This window comes from Ceratina calcarata, unplaced genomic scaffold, assembly GCF_001652005.2.
Source record: "Ceratina calcarata isolate Rehan_Ccalc_2016 unplaced genomic scaffold, ASM165200v1 scaffold12, whole genome shotgun sequence".
NCBI lineage: Eukaryota > Metazoa > Arthropoda > Insecta > Hymenoptera > Apidae > Ceratina > Ceratina calcarata.
The window spans coordinates 695,168-716,992 of NW_017132978.1; the positions used below are offsets into that span (position 1 = coordinate 695,168).

Genomic DNA, 21,825 nt, shown 5'->3' on the forward strand with positions numbered 1-21,825 from the left:
ATGTTAGATTTTGTTGACAAGTTCATCTTTGCACATTCGTGTATCATTTAAATTATACATACATATGCATATACGTATATTAATTGTTTATTTAAAAAAGAGTCTTCAGTAAATCTCTACAATTAAAATGAAGTGCATCGAGCATAATAACGCTCTTGTCTTGTACCAAACATTCATGGCAAATCCTTATACATACGATTTCCTACAAATCCACGATAACAAACTGGAACGTCTGAGAGTCCTTAATCCCTGAATTCAGCTCGGTCAGCTGTTGCTATCTCGAAATCCGTTGCAACCATCCTACGAACTTTGGAATCGTGTAAAAACCTCGGGCAATCCGAATTTCGATCGGCAGTCATCCCGGTAGCCCAGTGAACGCCGCTGGTATATCCGTCCTCGAGGGATGTCCGACGAATCTCGGCGCGTTCTTCCCCGTATCCCCCGTGATTTACCAGAGAAAGTAAGACAGACGGAGAACAGAAAACGCGTGGCTAACGCGGGCGGAAGAGGAACGCGTCGAGGAGCGGAGAGGAGCAGCAGGTATGGTAGAGGCGGCTGCCCGGCGGCAGTGGTCGAGCGAGGAAAGCGTTGCCATCGCTACGCCTGGGTATCAGCTTGCCTTCTGGTTGGCCCGAGCGTACGCGGCCCATGAGACTTCGCGGGGTGCAAAGCACGCTTGGCCGAGGTATTGATGCGCCTTCGTCCGACCGAGAGGGACGAGCGCAGGGTGCCGACGTAGGAGGAGGGAGAGGCCATCGGAGTGCCAGACGCGAGGAGCGAACAGACCGTACGCCGGTTACCGTGGATCCGACGAGGACGACGAGGTCGTGGACGGAAAGAGACGAAGTATCGCGTGGGAGCGAGTAAGAGGAAGAGGTACGAGGGAACCGGCAGAAGGGGTGAAAGCGAGAGGTGCCGCGAGTGGGAGAGACACGGAGCGCGGAGAGCCAGAACGCAGGCTCGTTCAGCATGGCCGACGGTTCGTAACCCCCCACGCTGATAAACGTAGTAGTTCTCATATTCGCTGATAGCCGCTCCCACGCGCGTCAGCAGTCGCGTCTTTCCCTCCTCTTCGCCTCGGTCTTCGCTTCTTCCTTACTCCTCAGCGCGCAGCTTTTCGCATTCGCTGCCTCGAGACTCCGCCGGCTCTCTTTCCCTCCTCGATTCTACCTTTTCAGCCAAACTTTCTCGTCGGTTCTTCGAATTTTGGTCCCGCTCTGGACTCTCTTTCACAGTTTTTCTACACCTCTGTCGGCTTCCAAATTCCATTGCCAGTTCGACTCTCTCGTGAAGATTCGAGGAGCTTGACGAGACGAGAAAATACAAAATACGAATGCTCGTATCGACGGGCAGATTCTTTTTTACACGATCCTCCAGTCATCCCTGGTCCGTGTTTTCGCAAGAGTCGTCGCGTCGTTTCGACTCTCGAGAGACTTTCTCGACCACGAATCGTGGACCCGACGGTCGACGCGTATGGGGAAATTATAGAAAGACTTACGTCGCTCGCCAGATTACAGCGGTTACGTAACGATAACCAAATACAGACGGGATCGATTCCTCTTCCGCACTAGCTGCTTTTTCTCTTGAAGATAGTCTCCGTAGACGCGACTCCGTCGAACGAAAATATTCTTCAACGGCATTATGCAACGCGTGAAATACGAACTTTTATCTGGTCAAACGGACGTCTGAAACGTTTACCTCTTGCGAACTTTATGTAATCGATTTGTAAAGATAGTCACTGAATAAATGGGATTTTTTTGAAAAACTAGAAAGACGTCAGGAAGTATCTCTTTAAGTGCCTCTCTAATTCCATTAACATATATGTTATATAAATTAAAATTAAAAGAATTGGAATGTCATTGTTGTAATCGTCTTTTCGCCTCGATAAAAGCATACCATCAAAAGATCTCATATTCCTGTTATACTACTTTACACCGGGTGTATTATTTTCAGCCTGGCGCCCCTAAAACAACACGGAAAATCCAAAGAAGCATCACGGCAACTCGTTCACCCTTCGGTAATTTCTTGGACGCGGAAAGGATTATCCAGGGTCGGCAGGTATGGTCCTGTACATACGTAGATACCTGTCCGAGACGGAAGGCAAAGTCTGCCGAGGGTTCGCGCGTTAGCGCGCGTGTGTGCCCGACCCGGTTTACTTAGGCACGGCCGAGAAATTGAAATTTTCGTAAACTGGGGGGGATTAGGGGGTCCGGCCGCACGACAAACTCCTCGTTAATTAGAATGTAATCCACCGCTTAATGGGACCCGTCCGCCGTAATAAAATCAGACGGCGCGCACCTCGCCACCGCCGTTCTTCGCGGTCTGAGACACCGGCTGGTCCCGTCGATCTCCGCTGCAAGGATCGTTCGGAAATTAAATGGAGCCCGGTTCGAGGACACCGGCCTGGTTTAAGGATCAGCTCGAGGAAGATACACAAGGACCGTTTTAATCCGTACGTGCCACGTTTCTCGTTATATCGGTAAAAATGACCGGGACGAAAATTCAAACATCCAACTGGATATCTGGCTACAATATTATTGTACTCCGGTTTAGCCAGATCGGTGCGCGTATGGACGGACGAAATCCAAGGGGTAAACTCCCCTCTTACGAGAATAATCTAACGAGTAAACGACGGCTACGTAGCCGGCGCGTATCAAGTTGACGTTAACCGGCGTTCAACCAGCGCTGCACGTCGTTTCGCTCGATTGAATTAATTATAAGCGAGCGTCAACAATTACGCCGTCTAACGAACCGGGATAGTTGACCGATCCGACGTACGCGTTACGTTAAACGATTAATTTTACTCCGGTATTCGGCATGTATTCATTCGGCAAAGTTAAATCTAGACCACTCCGATGCTCGTCGCGTCTAAAGCTCTGACTCGTCGTTCTCCAAATTTCAAAACGTTCTCAACGATTAATTCCTTTGATTTAGTATTTTCTTATAATGCAAACTGCATTCTCCACTCTGATAATCCATTAAGAAATCCGATATAAAACCTGATTATTAACGGCAGTGTGAGAACGCGCGGAAGTAGAGGAACATCGGGCAAAAGAGCGAAATTATAGGTCTATTTCAAACCGAATTCGTGGGAACGAATTTGCTGCGAAGAGACCAGCGGATAGAGATAAGTAACATCGAGTCAAATATTTGTCTCATCCGCGAGAGCGTTGGTTAATCGTAGTAACTTTAATTAAAAGTGGCGCATGCTGGTATTACGTGACACGTGAAACAAAATTGAATGACGCTCGTCTGCTTAAATCGTCGCACGAGAGAACGGACGATTTCATATTTTTTCTTGCCAGGCCCCGTTATTTAAAAAAGGTTTAGCTTATGCGAATCAAAATAATAAAGCATTCATTGTCTGGTTAAGTATAGTTTCTGCTTGTTAATTAACGGATCATAAGATAAACCACTGACGAGCTGATTGGAAATAAGAATTTTGCAAATTTTGCCGCGAATCGTCGGAGCTTTAATTTTTTTTATTTTTCTAATTATTTGTGCAGGAAGCGATGAAGGACGCGGGCCGACGCGGCGCGATATATCCAGTTATGAAATTGAATTGAAAATTATATACCAGCTCGCCGGTACGCAGCGTCGCATCGCGCGTCGGTCCACGCGCTGCGTGAAATGTATCAAAATTGTTTGCAGTTTTTATCGTGTTTACCGTGGCAGCGAATTATTATATCGTATTTCCATAAAGCCATTACACTCCATTAAAATGATATTCGCAGCGCGGCGCTAATCGATCGGGCCGCGCACACGCGTAAACTTTTTGTTTATGACGGCCGGGTTTATTGTTACCCCGCCCGCGCAGATCGAAATTATATTTTTATATTTTACGCCCGCCACGCTTTTTCAGTTCGTTATTCATCGCTCGATTATCTGGCTGCTTACCCCACGAGAAAATAAATATCAGCGCGCCGCGATATTAATTACAAATATTCATATTAACGTCCGGCGAGTTTGTTTTACTTATTTAACTATATAAACCTATCGACACTGTTTCGGCGCTAATACGCTGCATTTTTTTTAATACCCGAATGCAATTTAAGGTTTGCATTAATACCGCGTCAAGCGGATTATTATTCTCATCCGATGGAGATGCGATCTAATTTTAAGAGTCATCGAGCGAAAAATAAAAACCGATTGCTTCGGGATTCTTAGAAAAATGCCTTACTGTGTTATATAGTTGACAATGGCTTCTTGAGAGTTCTAGTATGTAATCGCAAAAATGACATGTCAGATTTATCGCGTCGATAAATAAATATTTAACAGAATGGTTCTAATCTAAAGCTTCGAATATGATGTACGTATGTGTACGGTAGTAAGCACTCAAAGTAATGGCTCGGAATTAGTTGGTCAAATGAACAATCGGTAGATAGGTACTTGAGAACGATTCGTAACGAGTCGAGTAATCGATGTATACACACAATACAGTTTATTTTTCTTTCATCCTCGATGGCTATCAAGCACTACCGTCTCAAGCTGGTTCAAACCCGATCGTTTTACTCAAATTAAATGATTTAACTCGATATACATACGTATAATGCCTAACATGGAAAGCCAAATACAAATTTGTATACCAAAACAAGTGTTTTGTCTCAAATAGGCTTTGGATTTTGTGCAATTATCAAAAAACTGAATGTACAGAAATCATAAATACCATGTATAACGTAAAACAGTTCAGAATATCAAAAACTCAATATTTAATAAATGCTTGTCTCAAACACATTTTTCAAACAGCGAATTCTTTTTACGCAGAAATTGTAGATCTTGTCGTCCCCTACAAAATGGTTCTNTCCGACGTCTGATTTCTTTTTAATTATATGAAATGCGTTTTTCTAAGGTACATAAACTTTGAGATTGACTGTATAGCCAATACATCTTTAAAATTACTTCGATTGTTATTAATCTGCGAATAAGTTTGAATCGTCGACGACTGATTTTCAGTGGAATTTCGTGGCAACGAATTTCAGACTTTTACGAAAGTTACGAAACGGCGCTGAAGAGAAAATAGCGATTCGTGGACGAGGCTGTGTATACGTACACGGCATCCTCGAGCGGACATCTTGTCACTGATTCTCCGCGAACCTTGACTCATCGCCTTTGACGGCGATGCGAAATTCACGCTTGCGCAACCATAAATTAACGAAGCTGCAAATTAGCCTAACACCGCGTGCACATGTACGCCCGTGCAAATAATCTGCATACATACAGAGACAGACGACTGCGCCGCGGATTCTAGAAAGCCCGTGGAGCTAACTATGTACCTATCGAAATGGTCGTTTCATCTAGTGTACTCGTATCTAGTTCAATTATCGGAGAATGTTATTAGACGTTAACGATATTGCCCGCGTTATAAATTTACCCGACTGGAATTAGAGTAACATAATATAAATATGTGTCCATTAAATTATAATGCAGGCATTGTTGTACGGCGTAGGTGATAATTTCTATTTAACGTAATTAGAGTGGTTGCTCAAATATTATCGGGCAATCTAGCAATCTTTTTTATAGCGCTAGTCATCGATATCGATTATCAATGGTATATTACACTATTAAATATTTCTCGTAAATGATTAAAAGCCACCGCCACCGTGTATGCCACCAGCACGTTGTTCAGCTGGTAGACTTTGCTATACCTACCTGTCAGATTTGAACCTCGTCCGTCCAGATCCTTTAGCGTCCCGGTTTAATATCCTCGAATTAACGACGCCGCTTACCATCGAGTCCCGAGAGAGCCGCGCTGATAAAACTCGTCGATGAAGCGTTAAACTCCATGCGAGGGGAGCAGCTTCTGCTGCCCTTCGTATCCTCCTTCGCAGCAGCCTTCATTTTCAACCAGAACCAGAGTTCCCGAAGAGAGAAAGAGAGATACTCGGAGTAGTAGTGGTATTAGTATTAGTAGTAGTAGTAGTAGTAGTAGTAGTAGTAGTAGTAGTAGTAGTAGTAGTAGTAGAAGTAGAGGAACACGCTCTGGTTACATACACGCACTCTGGTCTTCCTCTCCTCGTCGATATCGGCGTAGGCTCCCCTCTCGCGGATCTCGGCCCTCCATAACATCCTCGCTCCTGGCATCGCAAAATCTCCCACCAACGAACCCTCGCTATCTTCTCCCCCGCCATCGAGAGTAACTATATCATTCTCGCCCCTACCCTCGCCGAAGCCGCTCGATTTTTCCTCCTTTCGCGCGTTTTCCCCTCGCTCCTTCGCCGTCCCCTCCGGTTACAACGTTACTCTACCTTCGACTAGAAACCCAACTCCCACGCTGCTCCGTTTCTCCCTTCGCCGCGTCTTCCGAGCTTCTTCTATCGCTCCTTCCACAGCACGCGCCGCCGCTCTTTTTACCCGTTTTTCCGTCCACCGATCCCCCGTACCATCTCGCGGTTCTCCCATCGCCGCTGTACTTTCATCAACCGCTCGCCCCTTTCGGGCGCCGCCAGTTCCCTTTCGCGGACCCTTTCTTTCGCCTTGGTACACGCGGACACGCGTTTAAAGTCGCCGAACCTCTGGTCCCGCGGCACTGCTCCTCGGCTCCGCTCCTGTCCGCTCGGCCGTGCCTCTATCGAACGGGTGAGCGCGCGGGTGTGTGCGCGCGCCCGGTCCCGCGCATGTGTACGATCAAACATTGTTCATGATTTAGTCAAATATTGGCGAGATACACAGGTTTGTAGTACCTCTCGTATATATGATGTATATCTGGCTGTGTATCATGCCGAATAATCCGCGGGAGATTGCACCTCGATTGTCCACCCGTTAACTAAGACTCGTTATTCGCTACCTGGTCTACGCGCCAAATTCTTGTACCCCTCTCTCTCTATCGAGCCTCTGTACCAGTTGCTTAACTGGTAATCGCGAACTACTTGAATAATACACGTACGTTATCGCTAATTCCACTGTGCTGCACTTTCGTTGCAGGCTGTCCCAGTATTGATACAACCGTGGATGGAGAAAATTTCGAATGGATTTGTTTCGTCTTCGAGAACTCGACTTTGATTCTGACGTGAGTACACGTGCATTTGCCTGTCTAAATGTAGAAAAGAGTGATGCACACGGAACACCGCAAAAATCGAAAGGCGATAAATAAATAATAATAATAGTAATAATAGTGGACGACAGAAGATTTTTCTATAATTACAACCGAAGACCATTTTGTTATTCGTCGAGCTGAAAAGTAATCTTTCATAAAAAATAACTCGTGATAGCGAATCGCTATTCTCGTTTATCGGCACTTTTTATGTCGGACTAATTTGTTTCGCGCGTTAAATATTAACGCGACGTTCGATTTAGGGAGCAATAAAGCCGAGATACGTACATACATGTGCGTACGTAATAGAGGAAGGTTTAACGCGTGACGTAAAACGGGCAGATAAGATAATAAAAACATCGCGGCCGTAAATTCGGGCAACGGTATCTGCCGCTAAAGGAAAATCAATATGCCTGGGGAAACTTCGTTCCCGATACTTTCGCTCGGCGTCGAAAATCTTCGGGAATTTTAATTCCTAACACAGACTCCTTTAAAATTGTTCGGTAAAAAAAATTTGGCACAGGAAATTAATGCGAAAGTTGAAAGTGAGGGATGCTTTGTAAAAACTAATTGAATCGGAAGACAAACGGGATAATTAGGACGATTGACACGTTTATCCACGATTTCGTTAATTCCTTATTACGAGTCGACGGTAATCGATCGCATCGCGAGATTGGTATCGGCGCTCGTCGCGGATAATCTGTCAAATTTTTCACGGTTCGCCGGCGAATCCGTAATTAATGAACGCGTATCGATCGCGTACACAGATTAGGAGAATCGCGGCGACCGACTACGACGACGGTGACGACGACGCGCTGAACGAAAGTCGACGAGAGTGAGCACAGCCCACCGCCCGATTCAAGTCAAATATTATCGGTCGAATTTGTTAATGCTCTTATATCGCGGGAAGCCCGTTTCACTCCGCCAGTTTTTTCATCGATCGAACATCGGAAATATTGAAACGACTCGACGGACGAGCTCTCTTCTTGTCATCAATGTTTCCTTCGAATATTCTGTTTCGATTATAAAATATAAAGTATTGTAAAAATCAGTGAAACGATCGATAATGATTTTCTGTTTGTGGTTCCAACTGGAGAACGTAGTACGTTTGTGGATGAACTTTGTAACTGGGAAACAGGTATGAGAATTCCAATTTGAAGAGTAAAAATTCTTACAAGAGTGTAACTTGGTTCGTCGATGATGCAATCTCACGCGTTACCAGTATCACTTCTACAGTTTGAAAAATATTCCGTCCAAGAGAATATAGCCTAGCAATTTTAATCCTCCGAGCACGAGTACACGAAGAATCGTTAGATCGGTTATGCGGAAGAAATTAAAGTTTACGATATCTGTTCATCAGTTATCTTTAATCGGAACACTGGAATAGCATCCATCATTTACGTGTTTTCATTAACTTCCGCTTTACCGCGTCGAAGAAGAAAATACTGTCGGATATATTATTCCTATTATAAAGGTTTGCACCTATCAGGTATTTTCAATTCACTTATCCGCGTCGAACGATACACGCGCTATCGAAGTACGTAGCGTGATCGCGTGATCGAAACAGCGATTCTACAGAATCGGGCAGCTAACGACGATAACGCGCAGTCGTTCCGATGACGAATATGTGAAGTGAATTTCATGTAATACCTTAATATTACATAACTTTGGAAAATACGTGATATTAATTTTCTAGCAGAATAGAAATTTCTCTACTTTCCTCAGATTCTTCGATCTTAATTTCGTTTTTTACTCGTTAGAATTTACAGTGTTCGCTCGAATAGCCTCGAATAGTGACCCTCCAAGGGTGACCTAAATGATCATTCCTAATTAGCTGCAAACAAGTGCGCCTAGACCGGAAGTATACTGCTATCTGACGTCAGGATTCGATCATTGCACAAAACTGGCAGAATAAATACTTATAAAAAATAAATAATTTATCCAAGGCTATTCAAGTGAAGATCAGTGTACGTCCACTGTATCTCAGATGAAGAACAATTTTGCTCCTTCCAATCGTACATAGCGTGTACCTACCTACCTACCTACCTACCTAATTTTAAGCTTATGTTTCTCCTGCCTTCTCGAGGATGGGGAAGAAAGTGGAATATTTTGCCGGTGTCTTGTGCTTAGAAAAAAATCAATTAGCAAAGTCTTGGTTAATGAATATGCAAGAGGTTGTAATGGTTTGGTGAAAACCTATAGGTAACCGTGTAACGGGTACAAGATTGAAACCGATTTAGAATCTAAACTTAGTTCAGCAATCAATTAACAAGCTTCTATCGAAAAATACACTCGTGAATTCAATTTGAAGTTCTTACGCTTATTTTATATTGCATTCCCCTTGTTTGTACTCTGTATACTCCGAAGAGGTGATTGAGAGAAATCTACTACGAATGATGAAGACTTATCGTACAGAGGAATAAAATAACGAGATGTTACTTAATGAACTTGCAAAGAGGAAGGAAAACGAGGAAAAAAAGAGACTGATAAATCAGTGTTGCGTTTGTACCGTTGGTGATTGTACGTAGTGTAGGTACGTAGAACATAAAGGAAATGGGGAAAAAGTAAAGAACAACTTTCTTCAGAGGGAACGTCGCAATTTCCGTTTGCTCACTGCAAACAGTATCGGTCTAACAAAATTGTTTAACTTTCTTTTCTTTCATTTACTCAAAACCTCGATCGAAATACTTGGGACCTCGATAGAAATCGTTGTACCAAACGAGCGAGTCGACTCCGGATTTTTCTGCAGAATAATAGTACCAATTTTTGATAGACTTTTAGCTTTGAACATTTCGTACGTTTATTATTGTTCTCCATTCTTTCACTGTTCTTTGAAATAATGAAATCCTGTCGTTCTTATGGAAGTGTTTCACATAGAAAAATTGTGTGCCTACTATTGTTTTCCGTTCTTTTACTGATCATTGAAACAATACAATCCTGCGGACTTTATGCAAGCATCTTGTATAAAAAAAGAAGAAATTCCGTCGCATTCATTAGTAAACAAATATGTTTGTACATGGAAAACAATCTTCACCTCGTCTGCAGTTTTTCCGTTAAATGCACAAGATGCACAGTTTGGTGATAAGAATAGCTGTGACGAGTAAATGAAGTTCTATAATTATTTAAACGGGAAGGTGTAGACGTGAGACAGAGATGTTCGTAGAAATACGTGGATTTATTGAAACATTTACATCCTCGTTTGCTCGGGTCGCCTCTCCGGCGGTCGGCCCAAATCTCGCGAGGGCCGCCGGAGCGTCGTATCCGCTCTCGCTCTCGTGCTGGCGTGCGTACATGCGTGTATATACATACGATCTAGCCACAGAATCACCAGGTATCACATACCGAACGACGATGATTCCGAGGTTAATACGTTCGCTCATCCCCGGGCCGGAAACGACACTGAAAAATGTATACGTCCGAAAACGGCGGTTCGAACAAGTAGAAGTTATAGAGAACAGGGAAAGATTCTGAAACGGCGGCTCGCGGGCAGGACGAAAAACGGTAGGTTCACCGATCCCCCGCGGGGAGAATATCCGTGGACAAGCGCGCGGACGAATGCCGGGACGCGCAGGAACAATCAAAGCGTGAAGATGCACGGCGAAGAGATTTATTTTTTTTTTTCTCGCGTTCCCCTTTTCATCGCGGTGCCACCATCCATCGGATCGAAGGCCGAAAGATGATCGGGAAGATAGGGGCAAATAAGATTTCTCACTCGTTCTACTGCCGTCGATAGCCGGCGAATCGCTCAAAAGTTCGAACGCTCGTTTACGCTCGATCGATCGACAAAAATAATTAATCGGTATCTCAATGAGACTGGAAGATCTCCATTTCGATTCCCTGAATTATACGTACAAGAATTCTTTCGACGACGTCAGGATCGAAGTGAAACGCGCGTCGGTACTTTCGAACGATGATCACTGTCGAATTCGACGAGGAACAACTGAACGGTCGGACAGGAGGAAAACGTGGAGGAACACGCTGACTGTAGAGGCCGACGATTTATCTTAACGCGATCGGTGATCTTCCGCGATGCGCGCTGGGCTACATACTCTCCCTGGGTTTCGCCTCTCCTTTATTTACAGGGCGTTTCGAGGTGGGGCGCGTTTCAAAAGCAACCCTCGAGGTTGGTCAGAGTCGAACGGGCTCGGTGGCAGCAAGCTCGAGGGTTCCAGCTGTCCACGGGGAATAGAAGAACGAACGGAGCGGGGCATAAAAGGGAGAGATGCTTTTGAAACTCGCTGTACAATCTTCTCTCTCACACGATCATTCACTCTCTCACTTTGTATAATATATATATATAATATATATAATATGTATATACCTAACATGATGCAATCGTTAGACTCCATTTATTTATATATTTATATTTATAATATTTATATTTATATAGCTCTCTCTGTAACATATATAATATTGTACATCGTACGCGTTACGTTGTGCGGCTATCTACACGTATGATACAAAAAAAACGCTGGACGTGTCCTGCTTTCGACGCTTCTCTTTTAAAGGAATCCTTTAGCTTCTCGGTTTCTCTCCGCGCGTTCGCGCGTGGGCCCGTGTACGTCTGTCCCTTCGTCAACCGTCGATGCGTCAGCGTCTGTATAATTAGTGTAATCGCACACGGGCGCGCACGAACGCGCACCTCTACGCGGCAAATACACAGGCGTCTCTCGCAAGCCTACGTTCATTAATTTAGATTTATTCTCGCGGATTATCACATTTTTTCGCTCGACGCTCGCGCGGCTCCGAGCCGACCATCGAAACGGGCTCTCATCTCGTTCGAAGCCTCAAACTGCCTCGAGACACGTTCCAATTTCTTCTCAATGCTAATTACGATGTTCACGTATTCGCCAAACGTTTACTCGTCGAGACTCTGAGGACACGCGAGTATTAAACTCAGAACGGAATGAAGAATTATTTACGAAAGTCGTTCAGGGAACGAAAGAAATTCGCACAGATCCCGGGATACTGAAAAATGTGTCAGCTTATCGATAAATCCCCGATAAGTCTTTTAATTATTATCGAATGAACGATGCCGATTAATTGCTGATGTAAACGCGTGCGTAATTGCAGCGGGACGATAAGCAGGTAACCGTCGCGCGTCGGAGAACGGAATGAGATCAACGACCGGCGATGAAAACAGCCGATCGGAAAACGGTGTGCATCATCGAAGGTACAGATAATCCGAAAAAAGACCTACGCTATCGCTCTCTGGTATCGCGAACTATGTGCTCGATAAACAATCGTCTAGCGATTGTCTGTGCCCGTCTTTTGTCTCGCGGAGACGCGGGCAATTGTAAATGCAGATCGACAGGAAATTGTAAGCGAACGATAGACACGACGTTTCTCCGTTATAAAAATACATTTTCTTAAACGAAATGGAATCGTGAGTTCAGAGTTTCGACAAGCAAACTTCTTAAAATAAACGCGGGAAGATCCGTGCAGGTACGTGTCTCGAAGCGCCAACAACAAACTCGATTCAATCGGTCCGACCAACTTCCTTCGACGCGAAGGAAATTGCACTGCTGTATTGCAAATAGAAACGGATCGTTCGACGACGACTACTACGTTTCGCTTCGTAACCCTTCCGTTCCCTTTCGTTTTAGTTGGCGAAACACGCGTACGACCGCGAATGCACGACGATCGATCGAAAGAAAAGGATCAGAGAGGAACGAGGGGGTAGTCGATGTTCTAGACGAGCGTCACGTATCGCGGATCGTTGTCGCGTATCACAGAAAATATTCCTCGAGATGCACAGCTTCGTTCGTAGCTTCGAACGAACGAAATCGAACTGACGAAAGCAATTAGGTCTGTCGCGCGTCGTTAAATCGCGATCTGAGTCACGGGATTCGAGTGGCGCTTAATCGGCATCTCGATAGATTTTTCCGTCGCAACGAAACGATCGATCGCCCCGATCGACGATACGATGTCGATGCACGTTCAGAATATAAAAACGAACGAAAGATAACCGACTACTATTGAGAAATAGCTACTTGGAACGTCGAGAATGAGTTTGCAAGTTCAAACAAAATCTACTATAAATAGAAATAAAAATTTCATCTTAAAGCTCGTGCCAATATCGAGACAAACATTTTACTTTTCCGCAAATATCGAGATTCTTTAACGTCGTACTTGGCTAATCGTAAATCTAAATAATTTCAAACGAGATTCCTAGCAAAGTGTTTGGAAATAAATCTGTTTAAAGTAGCAGATCGTGGAAACATCGACATCGTTCGGACGAGAGGCAACGTTGCTCTTCTTAACAAGCCGAATATGAACGCGAAATGAAAACGAGACAAGCTAGTGAAATCGAAACAAACAAACAGTCCTCCGAAGTTTGTAAAACGTTCGCGCGAAAAATACAGAAGATGCTTGTCAAACGTGTCCGGGGTTAATAAAACGAATCGGGAAAGGGTTTCGAGTTAAGAAGAGCAGAACGCTCGAAAGGAATCGGTGTTCGTTCACGATTCGAAATAGCTTCCATCAAAGGATCACGCGACCATAACAACCCACAATAAAGATGCCTCGAGTAGTACTTAACATCACACTAAACGACCTACCAACAATTATCCCGACCATGTATAAACCAAACTCACGGCCACCCATACAGCTGTCGCGATCAAACGTCCACTCCTTTCGGTAGAAATAAATCCGAAAATTCGCACCTGCCTATGGCCTCCTTCGCCTCCGAACGCGGGCGCCTCGACGCCCGTCCCCCGAAAAATCGACGAAGATCCAGGCCGCCAGATTCTCACCTCGATAAAACTTCTCACACGATATCCTCCTCGTCGTCTTCTTCCTCCTCTTCGTCGTAATCGTCCACGTGAACGACCGGTGGCCAGCAAGTCTCGACTTGACCCGCGTCGTCGCAACGACGTCGTCGTCGCTCTTGTCTCTCGGCCGGTTGCTCCTGCTGCGACGAGGTCGGAGCACGGAGCGTCGTCGGCGCAGCCGTTGCCGAGGAAGCAGAGGACGACGACGACGACGAAGAGGACGGCGTCGGTTGAATTTGCTGCTGCTGTTGAGTAGGAAGAACGAGGTTCGTCGTGTTCGAGGCGGTGGCGGCGTACGCCGCAACTGCAGCGGCTCAGGCCAAGGCGTAAGGGTGCGTGGCGTGGTGTCACAAGCCCGGCGTCGCGGTAGCGACGGTAGGCGGCGGTGGCGCGCTGCTGCTGGCGACGCTGGTCGCGTGATGGTAAAGCGGTGTCTGGTAATACTCTTGATGATGATGGTTGGACATATTGTGCATGGGACCGGCAGCGTTCGAGCCCGTGTGCATGCCGTTGTGATGATGATGACTCGGCGGCGCGGAATGCGCGTGAGGGTGATGCGGCGAGCCGAAGTTCGCGTAACTCTGGTGCAGCTGTTCGTACATCTTCATCTCCGGCGGTTTGGTGTCCTGTGCGCCGGGCGACGCTCCTGCGGCGCCCGGTAGTAACCTCGTGATGCTGAAGGGATGGCTGGCGGCAGTGTACGGTGGTTCCTGCTTCAGACTGCCCGTCATTCCGTGATGAAGGGCGGCGGGGTCGGAGATCAGATGCGGATGGAGACTTCGGCTGACCATAGCCGTGAGTTCGTCGTGCGCAGCGCCTAAGTCTGGCCCAAGGAGGCCGCCTATGTCCGTCGCGTCGCTCTTTAAAGCGGCATGATGCTGATGAAGACTAGCCGCGTGATGGTGGTGATGCGACGACACCAGGGAATGTAAGTCCTTGTCGTCCTGCTGCTGTGGTCCGTGGTGAAGCGAAGACGGGGTTTTCTTCCCGGCTAGGTCGTGCGACGTCGGACTGTTGTGTCCAGCAACGGCGGCGGCCGCAGCAGCCGCAGCTGCCGCCGNCTTGGCTAATCGTAAATCTAAATAATTTCAAACGAGATTCCTAGCAAAGTGTTTGGAAATAAATCTGTTTAAAGTAGCAGATCGTGGAAACATCGACATCGTTCGGACGAGAGGCAACGTTGCTCTTCTTAACAAGCCGAATATGAACGCGAAATGAAAACGAGACAAGCTAGTGAAATCGAAACAAACAAACAGTCCTCCGAAGTTTGTAAAACGTTCGCGCGAAAAATACAGAAGATGCTTGTCAAACGTGTCCGGGGTTAATAAAACGAATCGGGAAAGGGTTTCGAGTTAAGAAGAGCAGAACGCTCGAAAGGAATCGGTGTTCGTTCACGATTCGAAATAGCTTCCATCAAAGGATCACGCGACCATAACAACCCACAATAAAGATGCCTCGAGTAGTACTTAACATCACACTAAACGACCTACCAACAATTATCCCGACCATGTATAAACCAAACTCACGGCCACCCATACAGCTGTCGCGATCAAACGTCCACTCCTTTCGGTAGAAATAAATCCGAAAATTCGCACCTGCCTATGGCCTCCTTCGCCTCCGAACGCGGGCGCCTCGACGCCCGTCCCCCGAAAAATCGACGAAGATCCAGGCCGCCAGATTCTCACCTCGATAAAACTTCTCACACGATATCCTCCTCGTCGTCTTCTTCCTCCTCTTCGTCGTAATCGTCCACGTGAACGACCGGTGGCCAGCAAGTCTCGACTTGACCCGCGTCGTCGCAACGACGTCGTCGTCGCTCTTGTCTCTCGGCCGGTTGCTCCTGCTGCGACGAGGTCGGAGCACGGAGCGTCGTCGGCGCAGCCGTTGCCGAGGAAGCAGAGGACGACGACGACGACGAAGAGGACGGCGTCGGTTGAATTTGCTGCTGCTGTTGAGTAGGAAGAACGAGGTTCGTCGTGTTCGAGGCGGTGGCGGCGTACGCCGCAACTGCAGCGGCTCAGGCCAAGGCGTAAGGGTGCGTGGCGTGGTGTCACAAGCCCGGCGTCGCGGTAGCGACGGTAGGCGGCGGTGGCGCGCTGCTGCTGGCGACGCTGGTCGCGTGATGGTAAAGCGGTGTCTGGTAATACTCTTGATGATGATGGTTGGACATATTGTGCATGGGACCGGCAGCGTTCGAGCCCGTGTGCATGCCGTTGTGATGATGATGACTCGGCGGCGCGGAATGCGCGTGAGGGTGATGCGGCGAGCCGAAGTTCGCGTAACTCTGGTGCAGCTGTTCGTACATCTTCATCTCCGGCGGTTTGGTGTCCTGTGCGCCGGGCGACGCTCCTGCGGCGCCCGGTAGTAACCTCGTGATGCTGAAGGGATGGCTGGCGGCAGTGTACGGTGGTTCCTGCTTCAGACTGCCCGTCATTCCGTGATGAAGGGCGGCGGGGTCGGAGATCAGATGCGGATGGAGACTTCGGCTGACCATAGCCGTGAGTTCGTCGTGCGCAGCGCCTAAGTCTGGCCCAAGGAGGCCGCCTATGTCCGTCGCGTCGCTCTTTAAAGCGGCATGATGCTGATGAAGACTAGCCGCGTGATGGTGGTGATGCGACGACACCAGGGAATGTAAGTCCTTGTCGTCCTGCTGCTGTGGTCCGTGGTGAAGCGAAGACGGGGTTTTCTTCCCGGCTAGGTCGTGCGACGTCGGACTGTTGTGTCCAGCAACGGCGGCGGCCGCAGCAGCCGCAGCTGCCGCCGCGCCCCCGCTGTGATGCTGCTGGTGTTGTTGATGCTTGTTGTTCTGCCTGGTGAGCTCCTTCTTCTCGTCCTTGAACCTCTTCTGCCGACGCAGGTAACAACCGTTCTCGAACATGTTCCCGCTGTCCGGGTGTAGAGTCCAGAAAGAACCCTTCCCCGGCTTGTCGGGCGTTCGTGGGACCTTCACGAAGCAATCGTTGAAACTGAGCGAATGCCTGATGGAGTTCTGCCAGCGCTGCTGGTTCTGCCGATAGAACGGGAACAGATCCATTATGAACTGGTAAATCTCCGACAACGTGAGCATCTTGGTCGGTGCATTCTGTATAGCCATGGTGATGAGGCTGATGTACGAGTACGGTGGTTTCGCGTGGGTGTAAGCTCTCCGGTAAGATTTGTCAGTCCTCGCGCGTTGCAGAGCCGCGTTCGGGGAGTCTGGTTCGGTCAGAGAAAGAGGATCCCTGGTGATCCCGGCGCCGCCGCCCGGCGTCAACGTGCTGTACCCGACGCCGCCTATACAGGCGCCGGCGTTTCCCATCGACGCGCTCCCATAGCTGCCCATGCCGCCGCCGCCCATCGATGCCATGCCCATCGCCGAGCTCATGGTGTTCATGTTGAAACCTCCGGCGCCCTGAGGGCTACAGCTGGGCCCGACTCCGACGCCCATCGACATGCCCATCGGCATCACCGAGTTGATCGAGCTGTACGTCGGCGCCATGCTGCCCATCGTGGACATCGCGGCGCTGGTCATCGCGCCGCCCAGGCAGCCGTCGCTGTACAGCTTCTGCGACTGGAGCATGGTCATAGAGGTCACCGGTGCCGGGGTGCCGGACTGTTGTCTGCTCGTCAAACGGGAATCATGAAAACCGCGGTACCACGGCTGCTGCTGGTAATGCGACGATTCCTTAATCTTCCCGTCGGGGTTGGGGTAGCCCCGTCGCACCTCCGGACGCGCACTTACAAACGGAAGGGTGTATATTCACCGCCTCTCGATCGCTGGGACGCGCGCTCGATGATCGAGAGGCGCGTAACAAACTTCGAGATTCCTGGTCCTGGTCTCCGGCGACGCGAAGACAACACTGCTGTTTAAAAGTTCTTCTGATTTATCTTTATACTCTCTGTAACACGAAGCACTATCGACGGTCGACACTGAATTATTTCTCACTGAATCTTCAACGTCGTGACATATCTCGTTCCTCGTACACCAGTGGAAATCCTGTTTAGTCACTTTTAATCGCTGAGAAACCCGAACTGGGAAAAAACGAGCACTAGCCGATTCGTGAAACTGGCGCGCGACGACAATAAACGCGCGATGAACGACGCGACGACGAGGGGACCTGGGTACGCGCGGGCACCACGACCGTAGGACGAGCAACCGGACCGAGCGAACGGATCGAGGTTGTTTGAGCGGGGATCTGTGTATTCGAGCCACCTCGCCTCCACTCTCCCTCGTTCAACCAGTAATACCGTCTCTCTGTCTCTCTGTGTTGCCGTGTGGATGGAGGCCGGTTAGCGAGTGTACCCGCTACTCTCGAGTCTCCCGATCTTGTTCAAACACATCCCACTACCGTCGACCCACCGCCGCGCCCGTTCGGACGCGAATCGACCAATGCCGCCGTTCCAATCCCCACCGTCGCGCAGACAGGACCAATCGAACCTCGCCCCGACGGATCCCCTTTATATCAGGGTGAATCGACGGCGCGATAACGCGCGCGTAGGTGCGGAGAGGCCGCCCCAGCGTTCGCCGAGCCGGGACGGAAAGCGCAGCTGCGAGGTTCGCCGCTTGCGCAATCGTCCCGAGGGACTTCGGGACGCCTGGCCGCGGTGACCGGGACGCCGCCGTGGTACCGACGGCCGCCGTCCCGACGCTCCTCTCATGTCATGTCAACCGTCTGTCCGCCACGAGTTTGACACCTAGAGCGTCCCGGGACGACCCGCGGATTTTCCACCACCGTTTTTTATTACCCCCTTTCGCCTGCTTCCTCCCTTGCGTCGTTTCGTGATTCGCGTATTCGATTTATTCACCGCGGCAAGTCTGAGACGATCTTTCCAAGACGGTGTCTCGATCTTAGTTCGGTGGCTCGTTTTCTACGTCTATCGACGAGTTGATTGGTGTACTTTTTCGTTCCGTGGTGCTGGTGAAAGAAGATCGTGCAGCTGCGACGCGTTGCGACGGCACCGAGCGTCGTTTGCTCGTAATACTCGTAGGTACATTCCTTGTTTTAAATCCGTCGTTCACGATTCAATTCTGCTCGTCGATAATAAACCTTGACCCGGGGTTGGTAAATCTCGAACGTACGAGTTCTTTATCTATCAAAGATTCGATTGGAACAAGTGAACTGCTACATACAGATAACGTTCATTCAGTTAAATAGGAAGCACATCGTTTGTACAAATGTTTTTGACCGTATTATTTGGCTCCTATCTCATTTATACAAAACGATTCGAAACGAGCCGTAGTTTCTTACACGGCTACGAAAATAACAGCGTATAAAAAAACAAAGAACGATGGGAAGTGCGGTAGATGGTGTTTGGCAACGGGAAACTGCAGCTCGTGCCGGCGGTAGCACGGAAATAGATTATTTAAACAAATCCGACAATAAAGTATAAATATTGGATCGTAGCAAATTGCAGTCGGTTTGAACTGGCTCGATCGACTTAAGTACATAAGAATGACGCCGGCTTCATTACCCGTGTCAAAGCTAGATAAACTCAAACATAGGTACTCGATAACGTTTAATTGCAACAACAAATATACCTACCTATAATATTTATCTATATCCACGTAACAGTGATCATTTTCTAAACAGCTCGTGTGATTTCGACGTTCCGAGTACAATTAAATTTGTGCAGTCGTTTCTACACAGAATCAGATATAAGAATGGTAAAAAGAGGTGTTACTCTTGCACTGCCGTGGCACGTGAAAAGTTAAAGGGTTAATCAAAATTGTAAGTATAGAAACGATATAACGAGAGGATGTTCGATATTCAAGGAATAAAAATAATCGTAACACGGTTTTACGATGAAAATCGGCAACGCGCGAGCCCGAGCATTCGACAATCGAGTTACGAAATCGAATTTTCCGGTATTTCGACGCGTCCCGCCGCTCGATCAGCGCCGATTAATCGTTTATCGCGTCTCGAATAATTAACCGTCCGTGGTCCATGAATATTAAACGCGCGTAATAAAAAGAGATCGGATTTTCGGCGAATAATTCGTTTAGCTTAACTCGATCGGTTCCGCGTTCGCCCGATGCCTCCGAGCTCGCAAGTCGAATCGAGTTCTCGTTGTTTCATCTTCTTACGACGAAATCTCAATGTAATTACGATTAAGTAAAATCTGTGAGGATAAAATCAGCCAAAGATTTCTCTGGCTTCCATTTTTCTAACACGTATTATAATTATAGTGGGTTTCTCACACCTCTACGTTATTGATAAGCAAAATGTTAAAACGCACTTACATAATTTCGTTACACGGTGCGAAAGAAGGCAAAGTACGAATAGGTACTACTTTTAAATGTTTGCTGGTCAAACTTCTGCGTATCTCCTGCAACGAGGAAGGAATGTGTACCTGCACCTATATGCTTTCGTTTTTTCACTGTTTTATCACCGTCGTCGGACGGCTCGCCGCGCAAATCAAATATTCCCGCGAAATTGATTTTAACGCAAAAACTTGGATCGGCCGGAAAAATCTTTCCGCTATCGCCGGCCCGGGGAAGGCCTTGTTTGCCGTCGACCAATAGCTTCGAGACGACGCGACGTTCTCGTTTCTTTTATCCACCGCGCTTTCTACCGCCGTCCGTTAATTAATAACGATTTATGCCCAATTCCGATCGCTTAAAAGTTGACTCGATTTGAAAAAATGTATAAACATTTGCATTATCCCTCGCTGTTCCATTTCCGTCGTTCGCTCGTAGCTATAACGTGTTTAATAAAACTCGAGTGTAAAGTCGGAAACGTTTAGCTCTAACGTACGTACGCGTTATCGCGAGGTATCTACCGATTATCAATCCCATAGGCGTCCAATTCCACGAATACAAGGGCTACATTAATCGCAGTACGCGTGTAAGAAGCATTTCTCTCGCCTAATACAATTTTTAATAAATCCTGAACAAGGGGAGAGTCACCAGTTTTAAGTTTTAGTATGTAGAATCTACTCGTTCGTTTAATAAACGATAAAATGTACAGCAACGAGTTCTGTCGGTTTATCGACTACCTATCGACCTGTCCGTCGGCCCTTCTATCTCGTCCAGTGACTACCGATTAACCGTCCCCTCTAGTTACGATAAAGCTATCTCTAAATATCTATCTATCTATAATATAACGAGAAAATATCACGGAAAAAGTAAGTAAAATTAGATGGTAGGCCAAATGGTAGACAGACATTAAAGATGAGACAGTGGTGGACGTAGCATTTCCGGCCATTGAAACATTTGTTGTTGTACATAATTATTGTGCAGAAGTGGGTACAAATGGAAAGAAGGCTTGCCAAATATGCTACATTAGTGGCCAAAAATAGTAGCAAACGTATGTTCTGCGATGATGCAATGATTTTCTTCAATTACTATGCTTCGGACGTTGTACATATACGTTGTAATATTTTAATTGTCTGTATATTTAGGACTGAATTAAAATACTTTTCATTTACCTATTTTTCTTCTACGTTATACCGTGGGACGGAAACGGTTAAGATGGCCAGAAATGGTATATCTATTCATCCCAGTTTATCCCCGAATTAGAGTTCGAAAGACCTAGATGGTAAAATGGCAGAAGGCTCGACCAGCAAATCTTCGGTCACTTTGGCACCGCATATTATTATCCGCGGTGGTCTTCAGAACGGACCGTCGTTTGTTTTCCTTCATGCGGTTTCTCAGCCATAAACACCACGGGATTATCTCTTTGTTACTGCCCCGACGTTATTTCTTCCCTTTCATGGGTAGCCTAAAATCGTGTAACGGACCTTGTTTCAGGCTTTCGTATTTTATTACCATTCTATCCTTTCATCGCAAACGCGTTCTACAGATTCTTCGGCGTACCTGTACACAAAATCCGAATATCTCCGGGCGATTTTATTCGAGGTTGAACTTATCGCTCCTACCGAAAAGAGGGACATGGAAGAAAACAAGAGAAACAGGAGGCATCGGTGGCACGGGCGTGATGGGCCGACGAATCGAAGGCATACAACTCGATGATTCAAGCGTTTAGAGTCGGCTAATACTTTACTCGAGAGATTCGTAAACACACACACGTATATATATACATA

At 47.2% G+C, this 21,825-nt stretch overlaps 2 protein-coding genes and 2 long non-coding RNA genes across 5 annotated transcripts in view; 2 read left to right on the forward strand and 2 right to left on the reverse strand.

The window, feature by feature from the left end:
• LOC113464487 (uncharacterized) overlaps positions 1-4,706 on the forward strand; it is an 81,533-nt gene extending 76,827 nt beyond the window's left edge. Inside the window, exon 3 of the long non-coding RNA XR_003389344.1 lies at positions 1,954-4,706. This is a non-coding gene — a long non-coding RNA (uncharacterized LOC113464487). The remainder of the gene's footprint in view (positions 1-1,953) is intronic.
• The window catches only part of LOC108625756 (uncharacterized), a 43,268-nt gene extending 36,280 nt beyond the window's left edge, over positions 1-6,988 (reverse strand). Inside the window, exons 1-2 of one of the 2 annotated variants that reach the window (XM_018026016.2) lie at positions 5,992-6,988; positions 5,650-5,832 (exon numbers count right to left, since the gene is read on the reverse strand). In XM_018026016.2, coding sequence (XP_017881505.1) covers positions 5,650-5,832; positions 5,992-6,128 — 320 coding nt within the window. In that variant the 5' untranslated portion in view covers positions 6,129-6,988. Of the gene's footprint in view, positions 1-5,649; positions 5,930-5,991 lie in introns of those variants that run through there. The other variant, XM_026814468.1, reaches the window with a different exon arrangement.
• Positions 6,989-10,195: 3,207 nt separating this feature from the next.
• On the reverse strand, positions 10,196-18,236 carry LOC108625527 (forkhead box protein O3). The gene is made up of 4 exons (XM_018025603.2): positions 15,862-18,236; positions 15,507-15,810; positions 15,294-15,343; positions 10,196-14,881 (listed from the first exon to the last, which is right to left on the reverse strand). Exons 1-4 carry the CDS (start codon positions 17,366-17,368, stop codon positions 14,151-14,153), a joined length of 2,592 nt encoding a protein of 863 aa, XP_017881092.1. The 5' UTR covers positions 17,369-18,236; the 3' UTR covers positions 10,196-14,150.
• A 139-nt stretch (positions 18,237-18,375) lies between these two features.
• Positions 18,376-21,825, forward strand: part of LOC108625775 (uncharacterized) — an 11,419-nt gene continuing 7,969 nt past the window's right edge. Inside the window, exon 1 of the long non-coding RNA XR_001916661.2 lies at positions 18,376-18,767. This is a non-coding gene — a long non-coding RNA (uncharacterized LOC108625775). The remainder of the gene's footprint in view (positions 18,768-21,825) is intronic.